The sequence below is a fragment of the Streptopelia decaocto genome, assembly GCF_964273445.1.
Source record: "Streptopelia decaocto genome assembly, chromosome: 7".
Classification (NCBI taxonomy): Eukaryota; Metazoa; Chordata; class Aves; order Columbiformes; family Columbidae; genus Streptopelia; species Streptopelia decaocto.
The window spans coordinates 38,628,195-38,650,564 of NC_138661.1; the positions used below are offsets into that span (position 1 = coordinate 38,628,195).

At 43.2% G+C, this 22,370-nt stretch overlaps 1 protein-coding gene across 14 annotated transcripts in view; it reads right to left on the reverse strand.

The window, feature by feature from the left end:
- DPF3 (double PHD fingers 3) overlaps positions 1-22,370 on the reverse strand; it is a 163,300-nt gene that overhangs the window by 90,949 nt on the left and 49,981 nt on the right. For 9 of the 14 annotated variants that reach the window (XR_014184580.1, XR_014184583.1, XR_014184584.1 and 6 more), the window contains exons 1-2: positions 1,634-1,797; positions 1,354-1,514 (exon numbers count right to left, since the gene is read on the reverse strand). Coding sequence is in view for 7 of the 14 variants with exons in the window: in XM_082057997.1 (XP_081914123.1) it covers positions 1,354-1,514; positions 1,634-1,782 (310 nt within the window). In the remaining 7 variants the exon portion in view is untranslated. Of the gene's footprint in view, positions 1-1,353; positions 1,515-1,633; positions 1,798-22,370 lie in introns of those variants that run through there. The other 5 variants (XR_014184581.1, XR_014184582.1, XM_082057996.1 and 2 more) reach the window with 1 other exon arrangement.

Sequence of the window (22,370 nt, forward strand, 5' to 3'; positions counted from 1 at the left end):
ATTCTCAGGGTATTTTTAACACTGGTAAAACACCTGTTGCCTCCTGCACCAGCAGTGGCTGTATTTTACTATAGAAAGATTTCTCTGATAGTACTGCAAGACAATACTAAATCTACTTTGGATATTTTAGGAACAGGAGCTGTGCATGATCCTTCTCTCTCAAGGATCCTGTGAAAGGGAGAGGGAAAGTTTCAGCTAAGAAATCTTCAGAGGCAGCAATTGCTTTCTTAGTCTGCCCCCAGGAGTGGAGGGAAATATTCTATGTGTTACTCCCACTCCACCTCTTGCAAACTGGCCAGTGGAGTAGGTAAGAGCAGGCTGCACCTTCCCGTAATTCCAGATCTAGAGTTCTGGAGTTTATTTCGGTATGGTCCACAGGAACTGCATGTGTGCACATCGTGTTTCTGGTGCCCATGCACCCTAGTCCACTCCCTACCTGGATTCTCTGGTCTACACTGACAAAACAAAACAAAACAAAACAAAACAAAACAAAACAAAACAAAACAAAACAAAACAAAAACTATAGAAACCCAGTTTGGTGCTGTCAAAAAATCCATTCACTGAGCTATGGGGGGATGGATACTGAGCCATTCTCTAGCAAAATTCCCCATGAGGTTCAGGAGGACTTTCATCTGAGTGGCATCTCCAGTCTTCAGACTGGTGTCTGTCCTTTGCCTTTCAGACAAGGATTTCAGATGGATTTACTCTAACAAAAGAAAGACTGACCAAAGTCTACAAAGGTAACAGTGCTTTTTTCCCCTCAGCTTCACTGAGCTTTGGAATAGGCATTAGCCAAAGCTCTTTAAGGACATATACCAACTTCTCTCTGCACCTGAGGAAACTTGCAGCTCCAGAACTGGTATCCAAGTAACTTGTCCAAAGCAGAACCAGGAGTTATAGGTATTTTTCTAACCATCAGAACAAAGTTCATTCCAATAACTGGACTCTCCTATTCTTTACTGTGGCTTTATATCCTTCCCAATGTAATACCTTATGTTCAGCATTCATCTGAGAAACTCTCACCTCCACCTCTCCACCCTGAAGATAATACCAGTCCTGCTTAGGCTAGGGCATTGTGTCTTCTGCTACAGACTGGGATCAATAGCATTAAAGAGCTACAGTGATGCAGCCTTAGAAACTACCATGTCAGGCACCTCTTTGGATAGAGAGAGAATAATTAGGATGAGCTCTCTGCAGTTACCAAAGGAAATCCCCCGCAGGCACAGAGGTTTAGGCAGCTTCTCTTCTGTGTGGCCTGTAGCAGGTTTGAGCTCCTATTAATTAAACCCCATGAGGGCTCAGTGGCCAGCCCCCCATACATGCACATGCATACACAGACACAACACCACCGACCTGGTCCCCTGTGCCTCTTCTCCATCCAGATGTAGCAGTTGTTCTGAGCTACTCCAGTTTGTGAATCCAGGAAGGGAAGGCGGACGCTTCGCTCAGCACACAGCCGAGAGTTGTAGCTGCGACAGTGCTCAATTGCTTCTTTGTAGAACTGGTCCCCAAGTCTGTCAAAAGAGACAGGGCAGAGAGTAAGAAAGATCACACCACCTCCTCAAACGAGACTAGGAAAAAGGGGACATAAGGTTGGTTTAAAAATGGACAAGCAGAAAAACTTTCCCTGAACCTATGCCAAGCTTGCTGACATGAGACACTGCCAAAGCAGATGATGCAGAAAGTGCCACTAAAAGATCCGACTCTCAGGAACTGGACACAGATCTTTACAGTGGTGGCATAGCTACTGAATGAGCAAATGATGCAACCACCCTGGCCCATGATCCTGGGTCAGACAACATATACACCACAGCAACCTCGTTCTATTGTTTCTCTTCCCCTATAGTTTGTCCAGCCAATTCAGCAAACTAGTCATTTCACTTCTATGTTACAGCAACTCCTGCAGCATATTTTGAGCAACCAGAAAACCAGCCAATTTTAGAACAACCTCACTCCAGCATTTCCAGTGTCAGAGAGCCCATGAGAGCACAGGACGTAGTCCTCATATTGTGTGCTTCTGCAGCATGAAAACACATCCTTTAACAACTAGGGCCATGTCTACAATGGTCAGACTAGACATTTTGTTATAACCTTCCCAGAGTATTCCACAGTCAAGCCTGAGGCACCAACACCAACAGGCTACAACAGCAACCAGTAAGATCCAGCATGCCAAATGCTGCTTTCCTCTGGAGCCCAGTGAGAGGAACAGTTCTAAAGACAATGTCACTTATTTCATAAATAAATATTTGTTCAAAAATTCTGTAGAATCTTCAGCTTCCCTTGAGAAAGGTTTAAAAACTCTGCCTGCTGGAGCTTACCAGAATCCTCTCTCCAAATTTTTCTAAAAGCATCAAAGTAGAGCAACCCTGAGGACACAAAGCAGCTGTCATGCTGGAGCATTGCAAACTAGGTGGGCCACACTGCTGAACCTCATTCTTGATCTGTCGTCAAGGTGAAGTTCAGTCGTGACATGAATAGCTAGGAAAGCTACCCATTAGCAGGAAGTTCGTTAGAAAATAGGAGTAGAGTGATACATAGCATAACTTGCTCTGACTTGGATATTCATTAGTGTGCAAAAGGAGTAGAGCATGCACAGCAAGGGAGCCGAAGGGATACATGCACAGAGATAAAAGAGGCTCCCTTTCCTGTTCTATTAATTGTTTTCCCTGCTACTTTTTTTGTAGGCACAATTGGCGTTTTAAAAGTACAGTCTTTTTTGCACACCTCTGAATATCAAATGAGTGCAAATTGCTCTGTTTTACCACCTGTGTCTTTTTTCTGACTCACAACTTTCAAGTCACTCCTCAGTTGCACCTTAGGGCTTCCATGGGATCCATACTCTATTCCCCCAGGCTGTACTTGCCCAATATCCTCTCACTGAGAGGGGCCAACAGCAGAGGCTCAGGGAAGAACATAAGAGCAGGACAAAAACAGAGGGAGGTGCCTCTAGTTCCCCCTTGTCATTTCTGATGATCAGAACTTAACTTCCCCAAGTCTCAGGTTACCCAATGGTTTAACAGACCTTGATGAATTTTTCTTCCATTAATTTATCCAACCAACTCTTCAACCCACTTATCCTTTTCATACCTAAAACATTGCAGTGTGATGAGTTCCATAGCTGAAACATGATACCTGCGAAAAAGCATTTCCTTACACTTGTTTTAAGCCATATATCAATTAGTTGCAATTACAAGTCTGTAAGTCTCTCACAAAGCTTCCACTAGGTCGTTTCTCTAACGAGCAGAGGGTATCCAGCATGCCGAGCCCCTGGATGTGGAACGAGCACAGTGGCTGGATACTGGAGCCCAACCAGCTTCCTGCTGCCCTCTGCCACCCAGCCGCTGCATTTCAGGGTGTCCCCAAGGGAAAGAGAGAAAGGGACAGTTCTACACAAGCAGGAGTTGCACACAGGAGTCAGTACATCCTTTGGCTGCAGAGACTTTCTAAGGGTTGTTCAGAGGTTTCATGCAGCAGCCAGCACCTGTGTGAACATTCATATCTCACAGCCCTGTCCCCTACTTGATGAGCCCCAGCTCTGGGGCAGCAGCCAGTGTGGGGATGGATGTTTGCAGGGATGTTTGCAGGAATGGATGTTTGCAGGGATGTTTGTTTGCAGGGATGTTTGTTTGCAGGGATGGTGTCTGCAGGGCAGCTGAAGGAGAGAGCTCTCTGGGCTGTACCAGCAAGTGGAGGGGGCAGAGCCCATACAGCAGGATCCCTCTGGACACCGAATCCCCCGCAATGACCTCAAACCCCTTTTTCCATAGATAGGCTGATGGGGAGGGAAGGGGAGCAGAGGAGAAAGGAAAATGATAATCTGCACTACCATACAAAGAATGTGACTAGGAAGAAATGAAAGCTTATTAAAAGCTGTAATTAAAGTTGTACACTTGTGTAATCAAAGTCAGTAACAAGGAGACTCCAGTTGATCAAAGATTAACAGCTCTTTCCACAAACACTTGAGCTTCCACAGAGCTATGTCAGATTTCCCCTATATTAAGCCAGGGATGCTCGCTAACTCCAGGGAGTTTACTGGAAGGAAGAGCACAGCTGTGTGACAACAAACTGCCACCACTGCATAGGTTGTCTCTGTGCTAAAAATTACCCCAGTCATTAAGAATATGCATACCACAAAACATTCGTGTTAACAAAACCAACGGGTCTTAGCAACCCAGACATAGGATCTGGCTGGACATGATCTCTGTTTCCACTTTCTTGTAAGACTGAAAATAACTAAATCTTAGAATGCTAAATATTTGGCTTTAAATCACACTGTTAAGTAGGTTACAAGATTAAATTTCAGATTTTTCTGAGAGAGAAAAGGGTTTTTGAGATCCTAATGGCAGAGAAGCTACCAAGTTAATGGGTCAAATTCACTCTTGACACAACCTTTTCATCTTGTTTTTTCATTACATTTATTTTAAAGGCTTTAAATCTTTTGCCTTAAAGAAAAATAATTCTGGAGAAGCACTTAGCTGCCTCCATAGTTTAAAAAAGCTCGCCTTGGCTTCACTACAGTAAACATGGTCAAAAACACCAGCCCCTAAGTATTCACTGGAAAGGTTGGTATTGAGATACTGGGACCTTGAGGGTTTCCCTGACTTACATTTGGAGTGGAATTTTTTAAAAGTGGCAAATAATAAAATATAGGAAAGTAAAGAAACAGTATTTCCTTATGATGGTCATATCTCAGTGGAAAACTGCTTCCCCGCAATTACTTTTGGATGGTTGGTTGTTTTGTTTTACCATTAGTCTTTACTGGAGTGTCTCTGACTTGTTCCAAATTTCAGGGGTTTTTATTAAAGGAACTTTAAACATAGATTCTTTTTGTTTGTTTTCAGTGCTACATATCCAAACACAGCATATTGCATCTTACACAGGAAAACCAGAAAGTATTACTGTAATGGGAGAAAAAAAAAAAGTATGGTCCTGTTGTGCTCATCGCTGTGGAGTCACAGAGGCTGGACAAAGCCCAGCCCTCTCCCAGGAGCTTCACAATGGAGCTGGAGTAAGACTGGAGAGCACATGAGCTCAAATGAAACTCAAATGGATCGGGTGAGTTTGAGCAAGTGAGATACATGAAGAGGGAAAAAAAAAAGGCGGACAACATTAATAGTAAAAAGTACATCATGTGTCACAAAGATTAACTATCTGATGTTACATGCTTCATAGTTTTCCCAAGCTGTGTTGCTATGGAAGACTTACACTTCATCTCCTGAAAAAATATCTGTAGAAACTATGGGGAATTTCTGCATTATTTTTGTGAGAAGTATGTATGAGTCAGTGCTGTGCTGTGCCTGACTGTAAGGGTCAATCCTTCCCTTTGGAGAGGGGAGTGAAAGGTTGCACAGACTTGTCTAGATTGATATTAATGACACAGAATCATCAGCATACATGTAGATTACAAAGACTCTGGGGAAAAAAAATGAAGGGGCAGACATGAACAATTGCTGGCCGAGGAAGGCAAATCATACTGAAAGTAGCACAACTGGAAATACAGAATGAAGTTGTCAGCACACTGCAAAAAGCACACAGCCCCTCACTGCAGGGCCACAGGTGAAATCTGCTCGGGACAGGCACACCGGTGACACTGCTGGCACACACACAGGCTTTGCATTTACATTCCAGTGCAAGGATGCTAAAATAACCAAGTTCTGACTAACAAAAGCTCCCTGGCTTGGTAAAGAGCAACCTATGCTTTTACAACCTTTTGCAAGTCTGCATAGGAGAGGTATATGTCCAGTAGGAGTTAGGGGCTATTTTTTGGTGAAAAAGAGTGGGACTGACACTAAGCAGCAGGCTCAGAGCCACGGAAGGACAGCACGAATGAGGAGTGAGCGCTCTGAAAGATGCCCCAGGCACCACCAGCCCCGCAGGTCCTTGGACAGGGACGTGAGGCCAGTGCCATCCTGCCCAGCCTTGCAGGGAGTCACAGGTATGGGAGCGTGCTCCACAATGGAAGAACAGGCCCTGTGATTTTCATTAGGTCACTGTCGTTTTAAGTGTTAAGAACTGAGGTTTTCTGTCCTGGAATCATGTCAGCTAAACAATAAAGTCAGTGAAGAACAACTCTTCCCTTTTCTCAGCCTTTGCATGCCTGCTCTAGCTACACCATAGGATTTCTGAGCAGACTCTGACTTACTACTTTTCAGTACAGTACCTAGTGCCATGACTCCTCTGTCTAGGCACATCTTAAACAAAACAAACAAACAAACAAATAAAAACCCAACCCAAACCAAACAACAATAACAAAACCCAAGAACTGGCCTGACTTATAAGCCCGTAAGTTAGCAACAAGGACCAAGAGCCTGGTTCTTCACTCCAGCTGCTTCAGGATGCTTGTTTCTCTGCTGACAAAGGGTCCTGAGGGGTCCTGAAAGCAGCAGAGCAGCTCTCCATCATGACTTTTCAGCCCATCCTGCAAAGTCTCAGAGATTCAAGTGCACTACACCTTTTACAAAAGCTACAAAATGAGCAGAATCTAGCTCACCCCTCCTGCAGTGCCCACCACGTTTCAGGTTAGGATCCAGAGAAAGAGAGCACTCACTGAAGACATATAACCAGCCAAGCTCAACCATGATTACAGGCCCCTGGAAAACTGGTATAATGAAGAACCAGGCCTCCTTAAGGGCTGCTCTGAAATTTCTACCAGATCCTCTGACTATGAATCCAGATTATCTTCAGTTCCTGAGGCCAGGCCCCTTTCTAGTAATTTCCCTCTAAAACCATGCTCACTACATGACTAGGCAAGTAAAAAGCTGATAGCACAGAAAGAAATTACTAATCATGTAACAGAAAGTAACAGACTTTTCCTTCTGAAGTTTGCAATGGTCCCCAGCCATGATCAAAAATGTGGGTCTTGCTCTCCTCAAGACCATGGAGTTTTCATTTACTATACTTTTAACCTCTAGTCTTATATTTTAGATGATTTGGTACTCTGAGGAACACTGAGGGCGACTGAAAAAGATATTTAAAATCAGAAATTGTTCTTCAGCAGCACTGCCATCCAGTTTCAAACTAGGTAAGATCTGAGAAGTGGTGGGAAATAAATGATGCAACATGGCTTCAGAAGATATTCCGCAGTCTCCTTTTGGAGACGCTCATGAATGAGCCTGGAAAATGAGCACCAGTGGGGTCTCAGGCCTTCTCACAAAGATGGACAGAGACTAAGAAATCATGCAGATGGTACCTGAGCATCAGCTGCCTGTGCCACTGCAGACCAAGAGGTACAGCTTGACCCACAGCATGTCTTGGCAAGTGCTGAGAGAACTGCACTGAGCTGGCTACACTTGTTCCTTTCCAGCAGATCCCAGGGGCCCCTGACAGGCGGCTGCTCCTCCTCTCCATGAGCCTTGACACGAAGAATGCCACAGGGCTCAATTCTTCCACGACTTCTATTTAATATCTATGCAAAACCTCCAGGGAATATGATGAAGTATATGGGCAGCAATGCCAGCTATTAGGCTGATGATATGCAGCTTTATGTATCTTTCCCCCCTCATACAGATGGCACTCTCCCAAATCTCTGAGTGTTGAAAGCAAGGGTAGCATGGCTGGCAGAGGCGGAAGGCAGAGATAGTAGTGAGGCTGGCTGGAAGTGGGAAACATTACAATCTACGAGCTAACGTGGTTTATGATTCAGGGATAGACACTAATGTGGGCAATCTAATAGACAATCATCAAAAGGGCCTTCCCCTGCCCCTCCCCCTCCAGTCAGCATAATTCTCTTTTCACGCAGTGCTCTGGCCGTGCTCATGTGTGTTTTTAACATCTGGGCTGGCCTACTATGACTCTCTACCTTAGACTAGATAAACAACCAAGACAGAGACAGTTGCAAAGTGTGGTACCTACCCTATCACAAAGCAAGTCAAAGAGATCAGTGGTCCCCAGCTTGTCCTCATCTCTTTTCTTCATGTACTCTGAAGCACCACTGGTTTTCAAAAAGGGCACAGTGGGCTAAGTTCAAGCTGCTTGAACAGCTGCTTCTCCTTTCTAGACTCAGAACAGCAGATGCATCTGGAAGCCTGTGCTTAACAGAGCCCAGCATCACCAGACTCCTGCAGCCCCTTCAGACACCAGACCCCCAGCCACAGAGCATCTTCCCAGAAGGGATAAAGTATTCTGCTCTGCTCCTCCTCAGGCTACATTGCAGGATGCTAACACAACATTCATCAAAAGATTGAAGCAAAAGGAAATATGGCATATTCAAGAGTATCAGACCACTATTAAGCCCTACACAACGAGGGACTGGCTGGGCCCCTCCTTTGGCTGTACTCTCTGGAACTTCCAGTCTATAGGCAGCTCCTAAATGCTAAATCATGCACCTTTTGCAACTGCAGAGAAGTAGGATACTGAGACTCAACATAAATACAGAATGGCTTTCCTGACATTAGGTGGAGCTTAACAGATTGCTCAAAATCCCGCCACAAACTCCAAGGGCAAGCCAGAAAGTGCAGGAATGTGCAGAATCAGTTTTCTTATAAGGGTCAGTTGTGTCTGTCCCTGCCCAACATCTTCCAGTGATGTAAAGGGTGTGAACGTGAGCAAAACAGGATTTCCAGATGGGCTACAGAATGACTCAAACTTTCTGGGCTTTCAGTTTTTTAACATAAACTTGGCAGCTGTGCAAAGAACTACAAACACATGTCTGTCCTAGACTCTCCAAGAGCCAGAGTCCTTGACACATCTATTTCATTTCCACACACATTGCATAATTTCACCTGATGGACAAAAAGAGGCCTGGATAGCTTTCCCCAGCATGGGAACCAGAGAAAAAAAATGGCCAGCAGAACTGTTTCAGTATTAGCCAGAGCACACAAATCAGACCACAAAGCAGTATACAGCTGCAAGCAGAGACAGTGTTGCTGGAGCAGCAATGATTGAAGGGTAATTGAAAGGAAAGGCTTGCAAAGTGAGTTAAAGCCTTTCATTGGAAGAACCCCTACAGCCAGGTCAAAACAGACAAGATTTCAAGCACTTGCTCAGAAGCACTGTGCCAGGTGCATGGACTGTATGTGGTGTGAGAGATTAGGAACCATGAGAAAGCTGATGACAAGTTCCTGAGTCAGCATTGGCACAGTCCAGACATTAACAGCAGTCAAGGAGATGTCCTGAGCTACGAGTCCAGGCTGAATCCTAGATCAGTGAAAAAGCAATGTGAGATTTTCCAGCTTCCTTCCATGAGCACCTAGCACAAGCACATCCCCTGTGTGCAGAAGGGCAAAGGAATCCCCTTTTGCCAGGTATTTATCAGCAAGAATTCCCCTGGTGGGTTGGAAATCCCTACTGGCTATTTGTGGCCAGAATTGACAGGCTTCTCACTGCTTGAATCACGGTATGGTGCTGAATCATAACAGAGAACCCAGCCTCACAGAGTGAGCTAAATTCATTACTCTGGAAACAGTCTTAAACTGTAATTTAATCCTATGCGAAACTACAGGTATCATCTCATGCAAAAAATCTGTCTCTGAAGAAAAATGACAAAAGGTAGGCATAGCTTACAATTTTGGGAGAACTGATCTGATTAGCCCCATCCTCACAAGTCTTGTGGAAGTATGAGAGTTCTGCCAACATTTCCATTTAAAGAAAAGAAACAGCAGCACAAGTTAATACTGCCAAGAAGAGAGTGGTACACCAGGCTGTTCTGCTGACAGGCCAGATCTGGCTTTCAGGGTCAAGAGCTGCTGCCATCTTTGCGCAGGGAGGACCAGAGCTGGATAAGTTCCTCCTCCTGCAGCTGTGCATGGCCCCGCACAAGGCCGGCACCAACATTCCCAGCTCTCAAAGCCAAAAAGCTGGGATCACAATGTCCATCTTACTCAGCAGTTAACATGCAGAGTTGTTGGTTAGATACAACAGGTATTTGTGTATGGTAGAAGATGATGTTTGCTTTGATGAGGTATTTCAGAAGATTAATTTCTCCGCCACATTCAAGTATCCTGGACTGTTAACAACCATGGTGATTGTGGTAACTTGTCCACTACTCTTTTTCTCCATATCCATGAAAAGATAACAGTAGCAGTTTCCATGCCACACACCAGGCTGCCTAAGGTGTTTCCATAGACAGACATTGCATACAATCTCTATTAGACTCAGCACAGTGACCAATTAGGTTAATCTCAGAGGCAGACTCCTTGGAGATATCTCAGAGCATGTATTCTTTCTCAGGCCAGGGTTTCTGTTTTAAAGAGATGCAGCATCAGCCAATTAAATGAACAACAGGTACAAAAGGTAATAACCTAGACCTCTTTTGTATCTGAAGACAGCTGCCAGAATTCAACTTGGTCCTAACCTCCCCCAAAAGGTCAAAAATTCTCTCCAATTACTAAAGAAATGAACTAATGAAAACTTCAGCAACAATATTAGATTGGACATTACAACATCCAATCTATTTTTTAATATATATTTTTTTAAAAGCATCTGAAGCTGCTGGGGCTTGGGGTCACCAGAAGTCTGTTCAGCTTAGTGCAGTCATAGCCTTAGGGGTCAGACGTAGTCAAAGACAAAATCTGCACATTCAACTCCCTCAGTCTTGATTTCCCACAGTGGACTCATCTTTTGCATTCCTACAACCAGGAGAAAGGTAGGTTAGTAAAAAAATATACTCTACCGCCTGAGCTGGCACTGGGAAGCCAGCAAACCAGGGTTCTACAAATGACTCTCCCATGACTTCCTTTGTAGTTTTCACAGTTCCTCTGCAGGACACGAGTAACACCGCACACCTCACTAATGAATTGTGTGCGCTACTTTAGGCACTGTCTATACTAAGAGATGCTCAGATCATAACCGGATATTGTCTCCCAGCTCTAGCTGTGCTGGCTAAAAGTATCACCCGTCCCTTTCTACTCTCCTGCTCTTTGCTGTTTCTCTCCCTGAGCACTCCCTGAGCCACCTCAGCCGACGCCACTTGGTCTGTCATTGCCTGGAGGAGCTGAGGTGCAGATCATACACCCCTTTTACCTCCAGAGGTAGTCTCCAGCACTACAGCCAGCCTCCATCAGTCAAGCAGCACGCTTCTTTGTTTGTTTGCCTGGCCACACCATCAGCGGTGACATCTCTGTCACTCAGCACAGCCCACCTCGCAGACACAGCAAATACAAATGGGAGGAGTTTTTCCCTACCACCACAGTTACATTGTTGGCTCAAATGACATCAGTTAAGCTGACAGGAGCATTCCTTTTCGTGTGTCTCTATGTATGTCATCTTTCATGAAGTCATGTATCTGCATAAGATCTCAACAGGCAGGGAGATGCCAGGAAAGAGCATGTGGGTTTTGCAGAGTCCAAACCATCCAAGCCCTACAGCACCGTCCTGCTCTGAATGACCTCTCTTAGCCCTCCTGGAAGTTCCCAGGCTGGGATTTCCCCTATACCTGGTGCAGTTATTTAGTAGACAAATGGACAGTTCCATTCAATCCAAATGGCACAATTTAGAAGAGATCGAAATAAAAATGCAAATAGAAGAGTAGTAGAAATGTGCCTAAATGGCAGGCAAGCTTCCCCATCACATTGTAATTACATTAATATTTTAGGTACTTCCTTTTACTAGGAAGAGTTAGTGAGCTCACATTTTTCTGCTGACTTTCCTCTTTTGTAGGAACCATGTATCTCCTGCTGCAAAGGAAATTCCACTACAGGAAACAATCCATTTTGCTCAGATGAAATAATCACACAAGTAGCAAAGCAGAGATTTATATAGATCTAGAATAAAACCACATAATTATTAGAGTTCACTTTGCCTCCAAGGTCAGCCATGGAAAAAAAAAATATCAGCTATAGCCAATACTTTAAAGATAAAGTTACTAATCTTGAATGTGTAGCCCTTTCAGTTTCCCAGTCACGATATGTATGACAAATAGAATACACATGTAAGAAAACACAAAAATCTACTCTACCTAGTCAATAATTATTAACCACACAAAACACTTACAATGGGAAGTCATATTTTCTGTTCTCTACAAAAGCATCTTAAACCTGGAGAATCAAGGTTATGTTTCTTTGACTTATTATTTCTCTTCAACACACAGGAACAATCATTCTGATACTTGTATAAATCTACAGACCTCAGCAGGCATACAGCAGGGATATACTTGACTCATGCTACATAGGGGAATTCCCAAGAGGACTGTGAATTAGATTTCCTTTTTTCACCTCCTTCCCCCAGTTCTACCCGCAAATGGAAGTAGGGCAGATTACGGGCATTCCTCTGCTGAAGTATCGTTATTACGCCTCAAAAAGGAACAGTAGAAGTTAGAAGTAAGAGGTGAAACAGATGCACTGTGTCTTCCAATACATCATCTCACAGTTCCCTCAGCATAAAGAGTGCCCTGTATTGAGAGCACACTTGAACTAACTCAAAGGTCTACACACAGGAGCACATCTCATGGGAGCAGAGAAAAACATCATTGCAAATACACACATTTCTTTAACTCTGAGGAGTGATGTTTCAAACACCTGTGCTGTTGTTTCTATAGATACTTATGCAGCATATAAGAGGAATTGTTTGAAAAAGTCAAGAAAAAGCACTTGCCACAACTAGCTTTCAGAAACTCATATGTCTGATGGTGGTTCCGCTATACATCAACTTTTCCTGCATGTGTTTTTCTTCTGGCTTGCCTCCTGTTCTCAGCACCACCTTAACTCAAGTATCAGATTGAGGTGGTTATTACTGTAGAACAGCAAAAGCAAATAGAAAAGCCTTGTAATTCACTTACCAATTAACAAAGCTTGCAGAAGTGTGTGGCTGCAATTATCACCGCACAATAAAGATCCTCTCTTCTGCTCAAATAACTTATTCTTTTGGCAAGTTTCACTATTCTTAAAGACTCCAGTTGTTTAACACATATCCAAATTATGCTAGGGCAGACCTCAGATCCTTCTTGGTCCTGTGTGTTCACTGAAGTCTTCAAAGGCTCATGATGAAACCCTGCCTGTGACCAAGCATCAGTTCCCAGTTCAGCAAAGCACCTCATTGAGTGTGCAGGTCCTCTTCAATTCAAAGTTAGGCAGACACTTGAATGTTTTGCTGGACAGAAATGGCAGCTAAACAGACAGCACGTGCTTCTGTGCACTTTTAGAATGAGGTCTTAGAAGCAGGTACACATGGGCAAGCCTGCTCAGGTCAGTTTATCATGTTTTTCTAGCTGGAACTAGCCAGAGCTAACACATTACTTCCATTTTCTTTCTGGGATGTAACACACTGCAGTAGTTAAAGCAGTAGGTCCCAAAAGTGTAATCTAGGGATCATGAAAGAGTCATTAATCAATCAACCAGTGGAAATAGGAGCTGGGTAGATATCATTATCTCTACATTACAGATGAGACACAGAGTTTGCATAACAAAGCCACAGAGAAAGAGAAGGCACTTTTCTTATTTCCCAGTTTTACTCCATCTTTTCTTCTGAAATGTTTCCCAATCTTCAAGACATTCTTCCCAAACTGCAATCCCATAATTCTCTTCATTCAGAAGCAAAGCTGACTCAGTGCCATCCCTGAAAGCTAGCTGAAGCTCTTCAATACAAAAAAACAGTTAAAGAAATACAAGAGCAACCTTTCTATGCTGTAAAAGCTACCTGAACACTGCAGTGACAATGACAAGCAAAGACAAGGACTAAACAAGAATTTGGACACGGAACTAAACTGCATGCTGAGTTTCCACTTGTCTGGACCTCAATTAATACAGCATGGAGATGAGTATCACAGTGGTCTATAAACAGGACCAGAAAAAATTGACAGGTAACTGAAGGAAAAGAACTGAGGGAGTAAGCTGTCAGAGCAAGGAGAGGTTACAGAAAAAAACAGAGAAAGAGGTTAGCCCATTGCCCCGAAGTAATGGCTAGCCTTTAACACATGGCCTCTGCTCCTGTCAGTATTTCTTCTTGGACAGGTTATCTCAGGAATTTATGCTTTCCAATAATTACCTTTCAGAGGGCTCTCACTTATCTTGCAAGAGGAATCCACCAGTAACCTGACCTGCATTGCTCATGCGATCGCCATCCACCCCCTCTAACCTTTCATCCCATCTCTCACAGCAAAAGCAAGCGGTTCTTCCCAGACTTCCAGTGCTGCATCAGCAAGGGCTGGTGAAGTTGATAAAAATAAGAGTTTTAATGCTACACAAACATTGATGAGCTTGCAGGCAAAAGCACTAAAATACTACCAGCAGGTTAAAATACCTCCGGTAGTAATGTTATATTATCTAGAACTGAAGGACGAATGCAGGTCTTGCACCACCGTGAGAAGAATTTTTATCTGAGAGTAAGTTTTATTATTTTATTGCAGCAGACTTCAGAGCCAGTCAGTATTGGTTTTAATAATTTTTGGGACTAGCAGGGCCCTCTATTTAAGCTCTCTTCTTGTTATCCTCCCAATCTACCTTTCTTCCACTGTGTGAATTGCTTTTCTTTTTGAAATACCAGTGCCAAAGAGAAGCTTTTGCTTTTGGCATTCACTCCAGAGCCATTTCAGATGAACTCATCCATCTCTGCTAAAGTTTACGTTATCGCACTCAGTGGATTATTATACTCCCATTCATGCTCTGATCAAGGCCCTCCTAGGTTGGCTTTCTGTGTAAGGTACTCCATTATCTCCTGTAAAAGCTGACAGGCACCGATTTATTCCCAGTTCCATGGCTGGGACAGGGAGAAGGACTCTAATTTTCAGTTCTGGATGTAATAAGACATCTCTTCAGCCAGTCAGTAATCATAAGGAAATACTTCATCCAGAAATTCTGAGAAAGTACCAGGCCTGATGCAAGGAGTAAGAAGTCATATAACATGCTGCATTGGACCCTGACATCAGTCCAGACATGCATGGCCAGGGCACAGGGACCATCAAATCTCTATTGCAGAGTGGATTTGCCTCAAAAGGGCTTGCAGCCACTTCTGACAGGTACCCAGAGGAATCTGTCTCTCTTTCTCCTGCACCGGCAACACAACTAATTTTGGCCTGGGAGGCTGCCTCATTCTGGCTGAATTATTGTAAAGGAGTCACATATTGTTTTCAGACCTGTGAGAACTTTGGAGCAATGCACACTCTCTCCTGGCATTTCCACACTCCCATCTGAACAGGACTGTACCACAAGAAAGAGTTTGATGTGGGGAGCCCATAAGAGAGGAGGGCAAGAGAAAGCTGCTCTTGCCTCATTCAGCTTCAATAGGAGCCCAGGCCCAGCAATGCTGCAATACAGCTTGGATTTATGTTCTCCATTTAACACAATTCATGGTGTAAACTTTTCTCTTTCTGTTTTGAAGGGGGAGGAAGAGGAGAAAAACCACATTCCAGGCATTTGGCACAACAAACTTCCCCAGCAGGGAGGGAAAAAAAGGCTCGTCACCACACAATTTAAAACAACCCATCCTTTCTGGCTCCAGTCTGTCTCAGGGGTAGATCCAAGTCTTAGCCCCCACCCATTAGGCCTGAAGGCCCAAGGCACTTGACATTCATCAGGAGAAGCCAAACAGCTCCAAGGCAATGAAAGGGACAGGAGTTGAGGAGGAAAGAAAATGGAAGGATCTGCAAAATGGTCACAGCATAATGAGGGTATGGAAGTCTTCTGCTCCTGAGGACCATCACACACAGATGAATCATCTTGGTGTAGTTGCTACTGAGCACAAAGCAGGCGAGTAAAATGTCTCCTCTGCCCTCAACTGGGGGATCTCCATTGTGTTTAGCTTAGGAACTGCTGCTATTTGACAGCAACCTTGTTTGCACTGTCACATGCACAACAGAATGATTAGCCCCTTTCCAAACATAGACTCTCCCCTCTTTCCCCAAAGAGAACTGCAAACAATATGCACTGAATACTAAAAAAATCCCATCATCTTTGTTGAGACTTAGGAGAGAAAAACCCTTCAGAGATTCTTTCTTAGGTGTTTTTGCATAACATGCACTAAACAGTTACACACTGAATCCTTCTCAGCATAAAAAGAAAGACTAGGAGATAGCACCATGTCACTCAGTGCAGCACAGGACATTTTCGCAGAGTCAGAAAATAATATTCTGTATTACGTAGCTCAACGATGCTCAACCTGAGTTCCTTAAAACATCACATGTGGGTTCTGGAGAAATCTGTAGGCTTAATCAGAGCCTCTCTTTGCTCAACAAACAGGAAGGCTTAGCCAATATTTCAAAGCACTTGAGATTGTTCTTCACTCTTTGATGTAGTCAAAGAGAGAGGCAGAAAGATGGAGAGATGGGAAGCAACTCTTCACCAGCACTCAGGAAGAAAACACGATTGCAGAGTTCTACAAGCTAATTGTGGTGTGAGGATCTGACACTGCACTAAGGCATCTGCTCACAGCTTACCACCAGTGCACAACAATGATGACAAAGCATCAAAGACAGCACAGCACAGCGTCAGGTTACCACACCCTCGTGATTATGTCACTCCCTCTCAGTCCATTCAAGAATCAAACTTCTCAGGTTTGGCCATCACTGATCTATAGTCATGTCTATACGTAGACAAATTGCGTATACTTACAAATTAATCACTGCCACATGGAGATTGTTTATAAGGCTGCCCTGAATGACTTGGGAGGAGCTATAGGAACTCACATTTGGTTTTTGAATGCAGAGAATGCCTTGTGTCTATCTGGCATTTTATGCATTTATATACAATGCCTTGGGGATTGTGGAGGCAATTAAGAGCTGGGGGAGATCTCTTCTCTTGCTTTCCCTGTGGCTTCTTGCCAGAAAGAAGTTCAATTATAAGAAAATTATACACTTATATGAATTATAAGTTCATGGTTCTCTTTCTTACTCTTTTTTTTTGGTCTAGCAAGCCAAAAGATTGAAGGAAGCCTGAAGGAGAGGGAGTACAAGTGCAGAACATGCCAAAGGAAAATGAGCCTTCAGTATGAAGCCAGCTGATAAACAGCTCACATTTGCATCTTCAGTCAGCATCATCTTAGACTAAATTCCCTCTGTTCCCACTTAGCAGTTCCTACTCCTTTTTACCCTTCACAAGTTTGTCCATCAGCTGATGAGGTTTCTCAGTTTTGCCTGGTGCATCCAAGAGTAGAGAAACAGCTGGAAACTGCTGCAGCATCTGGCAAGCACCTGTGGCAAAAATTCCAAGAGGATTTGAGGTGATAGCAAGTATGGTTATAATTTACTATAGGCAGACCTGGTTTTGAGATAGTTTTTAATATCTAAAACCTGAGACTTTTCAGAATCTTTATGTTACATGCTTTTGCTTAGGTTGGTTTGTTTGTCTGTTTTCTGTTAATTCTATCTACATAAAAGACAAAATCTTGATAAAATATTGGATAAGAATCCCAGAATATGTGGTTCTGCAGAAAGAAAAACAAGTTCTAGCAACATCTACTTTTTAGAGAGTTGTTAGTGTTCCAAAAATCGCAGTGAAAATATAGTACTTGGTTTCCGCAATTAGCTGCTTCATTCAGTATTCTACGTTGTATAGTCACTTAAGGAACATGTTTATGTTATGTCCTGAAGGATCAAACTGGCTGCTGTAGTAGTATCTTTCCATGTGATTGCAACTGTCAATGTATTTGAGTAGAGCAACAGCAGAGAAAAAAAGGTGGAACCAGAAAATTACAATTTATTTTCTAAAATATTGAATATTACAGTGGCAGGTAAATTATGACAAATGTCATTTTAACTTCAGTCTGGATTTAGGGCCTGAATCTGAACTTCAAAAACATCATTTCCCCATGCGATTGTACACTTGGTTGCCATTAAAGCTTGCATAGACTGAGCACTCCATTCTGATTTCTCCTAGTATTTTACACCCCCTTTGCTAAAGTAAAAAGACTGCACAAGACAGAAGAAGAATGAGGCCACACCTTCAGTGTTGCTATTTGTATGTGTACTGAGGGGTTTGTTCAAAGACCGCTGGGTTGAAAAGACAGGTGTCAAGCCAAATCAGTCTAATGGCGAAACTTAATCATGGGTCCCACTGAACAAAACAGCAATACCACTGGGAATGACAAATTTAAATAAGGAAGGAAAGATGGCAAGGAAACAGTGAAAAGGGAGTGGTAAATGGAGCAGCACACAGCAGAGACTGTGTGTCTTTGAACAAAGGACTGGAAATTACAAACTGAAAGACGGAGTATTTAGCACATAGACGTCCACACAAAACTGGGTACAAATTTCCAGTATTCTAAAAAAATCTTAAGTTATATAGTAAAAAAGACCAGGCCTCTCAAGTACTAATCTGCCTCAGAAAAAGGGCATCACCAGTGTTCTAGGGCATGCACAATTCCAAGGGATTAGTGGGATGAATGTGCTCAGATGGTCCCAGGAGGTGACCCGTATCCCGTGCTACAGAGAAAGGCAAAGTAGGAGACCAAGAAGACAGTTGACAAGCATCTCTAGGACTGTGGACTCCTCCTATCCATCCTTATTTTCATATAACCATGCATACAAGGGATGATAGACCTGAAAATTGTATCTAAAGGCTCCATGCTAGAGCTGAAACATCATGGCAGAGGGAAGCAGGAAAAGTCAGGTCAGGCACAACTCCACATGTCCCCAGATTCAGGGGCTTCACAAGGTAATATTTGGATGAAACTTTCCCAGTAGGTTCCAATTTAAACTTGAGATTCAGGCACTTCTCCTATTTTAAATGGAAAAATAGGCAGAAAGAGGATGAAGCACAAGTTCAAGAAGCTTAACCCCAGACATATGGTACAAAAGTCTTTTTTTATCCTGATATTCCCATCTTTCTTCCTGTATTCCAGATGCCACCTGCATCTGGTACTTACAGTATTTCCAAATCAAACCACTCAAAAAATCATGAGTTGGGTCCTGTTTCTGAACTGGTAGATTATTTCAGAACTAGATATTCCTACTGCAAACAGACACAGAAATTTCTGCTATAAAGCTGAAATTTTCATGCAGTCCCTGGCTTCTAGAACCTGGAGCTGCTAAGAAAGTAACAAAAGCATTACCAAAACACTGTCAAATGCCTAGAGAATAGACACAGAATGATACTAGCATGTTATTCTCTAACACACATCTTAGCAAAAGTTGGCAATTTGAGTTCATTGAAGACTCTCTCTCCACCAGCCAGGTCTCCCTTAATTAAACAAACTCTAAATACAGCCTGGTTTTCTCTTGTGAAGAAAATGCTTTTCTGGAAGAGGGCTGACTCAGTTCCTGGATACTTCAGAGTACTCTGACTTCCATCAGTGCAAAAGGAGAATCAGGACACTTTGTACTGTTCTCCCTATAGCTCTGTAACAACAGAAGATGCTTTAAAGGGACTGACAAGTCTTTAAAAAGAGCGTACTGAAGGAGACAGTTTAGGCTATTAAAATTAAAGTAATTAATCAATCCAAAGGTAATTCTCATCATCTAGCCTGTTTGTTAACTGTTTTGCCTTCCTAGGTTTGTCTGTGAAACTTAACAGTTTGCAATCTGCTGCAGTCTCTGGAGCTTGTTTCTGTCTTGAATAAACCAGAAAAATAAATCATGGGCAGAGACTGAAGTAGCACCAGGTACCCTGCCTTTCTCCCCATTTATTCAGCCATCATGTCCCAAAACTGGCTGATGAAGTGGAAGTGGCAAGCCACAGCAGAAGTCACATGCCACTGCACCCTCCAATGACTTCCCTATAGCTATAGAGTCAAGACTGGAAATAAAAATGGTCCTCAATTTAGAACACAAACATATGTTTGATTTGCCTTCTCCCTTTCTTGAAATCTCCAAGGGAGGGGCTCTGAAAATATGTGTCACTCCTCACTGTAAATCTAAATTTTCCCAATTCTACCACACTGAAAATCCATTGAATACCACAGGGCTAGACAAGGATGGACTTTGTTCTACCTTTCTGGTACAGATAGCATTTTACTGTCACTAAGGGAATAAAATAATCATAAGAGCATAATGATAGCATGTGTTTTGCTAGCTGCTGTTCTTCACGTGGGGCAATCACTGGCAATTCTTGGATTTAATCTCTTCCCTTCCGCGACCATGCAGTTGATTACCACTCTCATTCCCAGTTAAAAATCCTTGATCAGTGCAAGGCACATAAAGGAGTCTTTGACCCCAGCTAAGGGAACAACAAGAGATGACATTTGGTGCTTTGAGAGAGGAGTAGTTAAAAAGGAAAAATGACAGCTGGAGTCAGGAGGAGCTAGTTAGTGGATTGCAGACCCAGGAGGGTGCAGAGTGGGAGCCCACGAAAGAGAAAAAACAAGAGACTGCAGCCAGACTGTTCCCTCTCCTTCCCTAGGTCTCCTTTGAGTCAGTAAGAATGACTGCAGCAGATGTCAGGACCCATGGGGATCACTCCTTTGGCTTTCTTGTTTCTTCAAAAAAAAAGGTAACCTGGAAAATAGAAAAAATATTGGAGAGAAAAAAAAAATAAAAATGAACCAATATCTCTGCTTTGACACGTGGGAATGAATACAAAGGTGAGTGCCAACTTGTAATGACCTGTGGTATGTAAATATGCTTAAGCCAGCGGGAGGAATTTTTCTGGGTCTGGTCCAACAGGGGCAATCGTTTACAGGCTTTGATGGGGATTAACCTGTGGTTTCTACAAAGGATACAAAGGAGAAATACAAAAAGCAAGCACAAGGCAAGCAGCAGTTGTGAGGAGCATCCTTGTGCTTCTCCAAGACACACAATGCAGCCAGAGCTGGCTTGCGCACACACCTCGCAGGCGCATCTCGGTGCTGGGAATGTCCCCAGAGAGCAAGCGGGACATGTGCACGCACGCGGGGATGCGGGTGTGCTCACACATGGGTGTGTCCCTCAGCGTGCTGCACCGAACACACAAGATTTCTTCAATTTCTGAAACATCAAATCTCATTCAGTATTATTCAGGACACCAGATATAAAACAACAGATGATAGTCAAAGGCATTTTAGGCCAAATTCACTGCCACTGGTGTAACTCCCTTGAAGTCCATGGAATTACACCAGGGAGAAAGAGGTTGGCTGTTTAATGTTTGCATCTTGCCAAATTGTGCATCTGTGTTGGTTCTTTTGTTTTGGAGACACAGTTCTACACATTATCATTATGAAAGAGATTACTTTTTGTTTTAAAAAGATTGCATTCTCAGGGCACAGTAAGAAGTCCATCTACTAAGTCCCTTTTCCTCCACTCCACACACCCACGGGTGGACATTATATTTCTTCACATTTGCAAATCTGCGAAGACGTCCAGAGACACTGACAATTTTAAAGGCTTCACACTAGGAGTCTCTTCCTGTGGTGGAATGACATAGCGATGGATAGTTGCTATGCCTGGATGAACCTTCCTATCTTTCCAAGATTCATGTAAGGTATCTTAAATGACACATTCAAGTGAAAACTGTGTGGTTTAGCTCTGTGCAACAGGAGCAAGAGGAAGCCCAGGGAATGCAGAAGAAGAGACAGAGTTCTGACCTCTGAGCAAGCTTTTGTCCACTTTCATAGCAGGGAGGGTAAATGCATTTGAGGCACACTCATTGCTAGCAGAGAGGTTTTAATCCAGATTCTTCTAAAATCTGTAATTGCCTCCTTTATAGCAACAGGGTTTAAAAATGCAATAGTGTGGAGGTTCTCACTTCTTCATTCTGGTAAACCCACATTCAAAGAGAAGGAAGTTGTGTGAAGTCCTGAAAAATAAATAAAACACCGCACTACTGTTTTCCTTTGATGGGCTAGTCAGGAACCATCTCTCCAGACCACTCGTTTGACTCAAAGGCAGAAAGCAGTTTACAGCAAAATAAACAGCAGCTAATCAAGATGAACCTATTTGCTTATACAGCCTTACTGGCTAAAATATAGCACCAGCTCTGAATATTATTTATCTTGGAGGTGGCAACAATAGAAAGTGAGCAACTGATTACACAGTTTCTCCACCAGTTGTGAACCAACATTTATCTCCTGTGTAGAACAACAGAGATTTAACTGGGCTCTTCAGCCTCTCCATAATGTTTCTCAAGCACCCATAACACACTCAGCACCTTGTCTAGCAAACGTGACTGAAGCCCCAGCACCAAAAACACTTTAAAACTCTAAAGAGCAGTCTCCCACACCTGCACCTGGAGGGCAAAGACAAATGCTGTTACAGAAAAACGTGTGAGTACTCAGAGTCAGGGACTGTGTCAGTACATGTCTGTGCGGTGCCTCGTGCAGCAGGGCCCAAATGCAGAGTGGAGCCCGTGGGCACAGGGCAGGGTTTTTTCTTCTTTCTGAATTCAGGAAAAAACAATGCAAGACAACATAAGGGACTCAACTGATAAGGTTTGGGATAACGTATCTGCTTTCTCTGTAGATACCAATAGCTCACTACCTTGCTTGCATGTTATTTTCATCTAAAAGGCAAAGCTGCTCTGATGGGAATGAACTCAGTCAAAACTGAAGAACAGGGCACAAGTGTAACTGGAAAACGAGACCAACAGTCTGAGAAA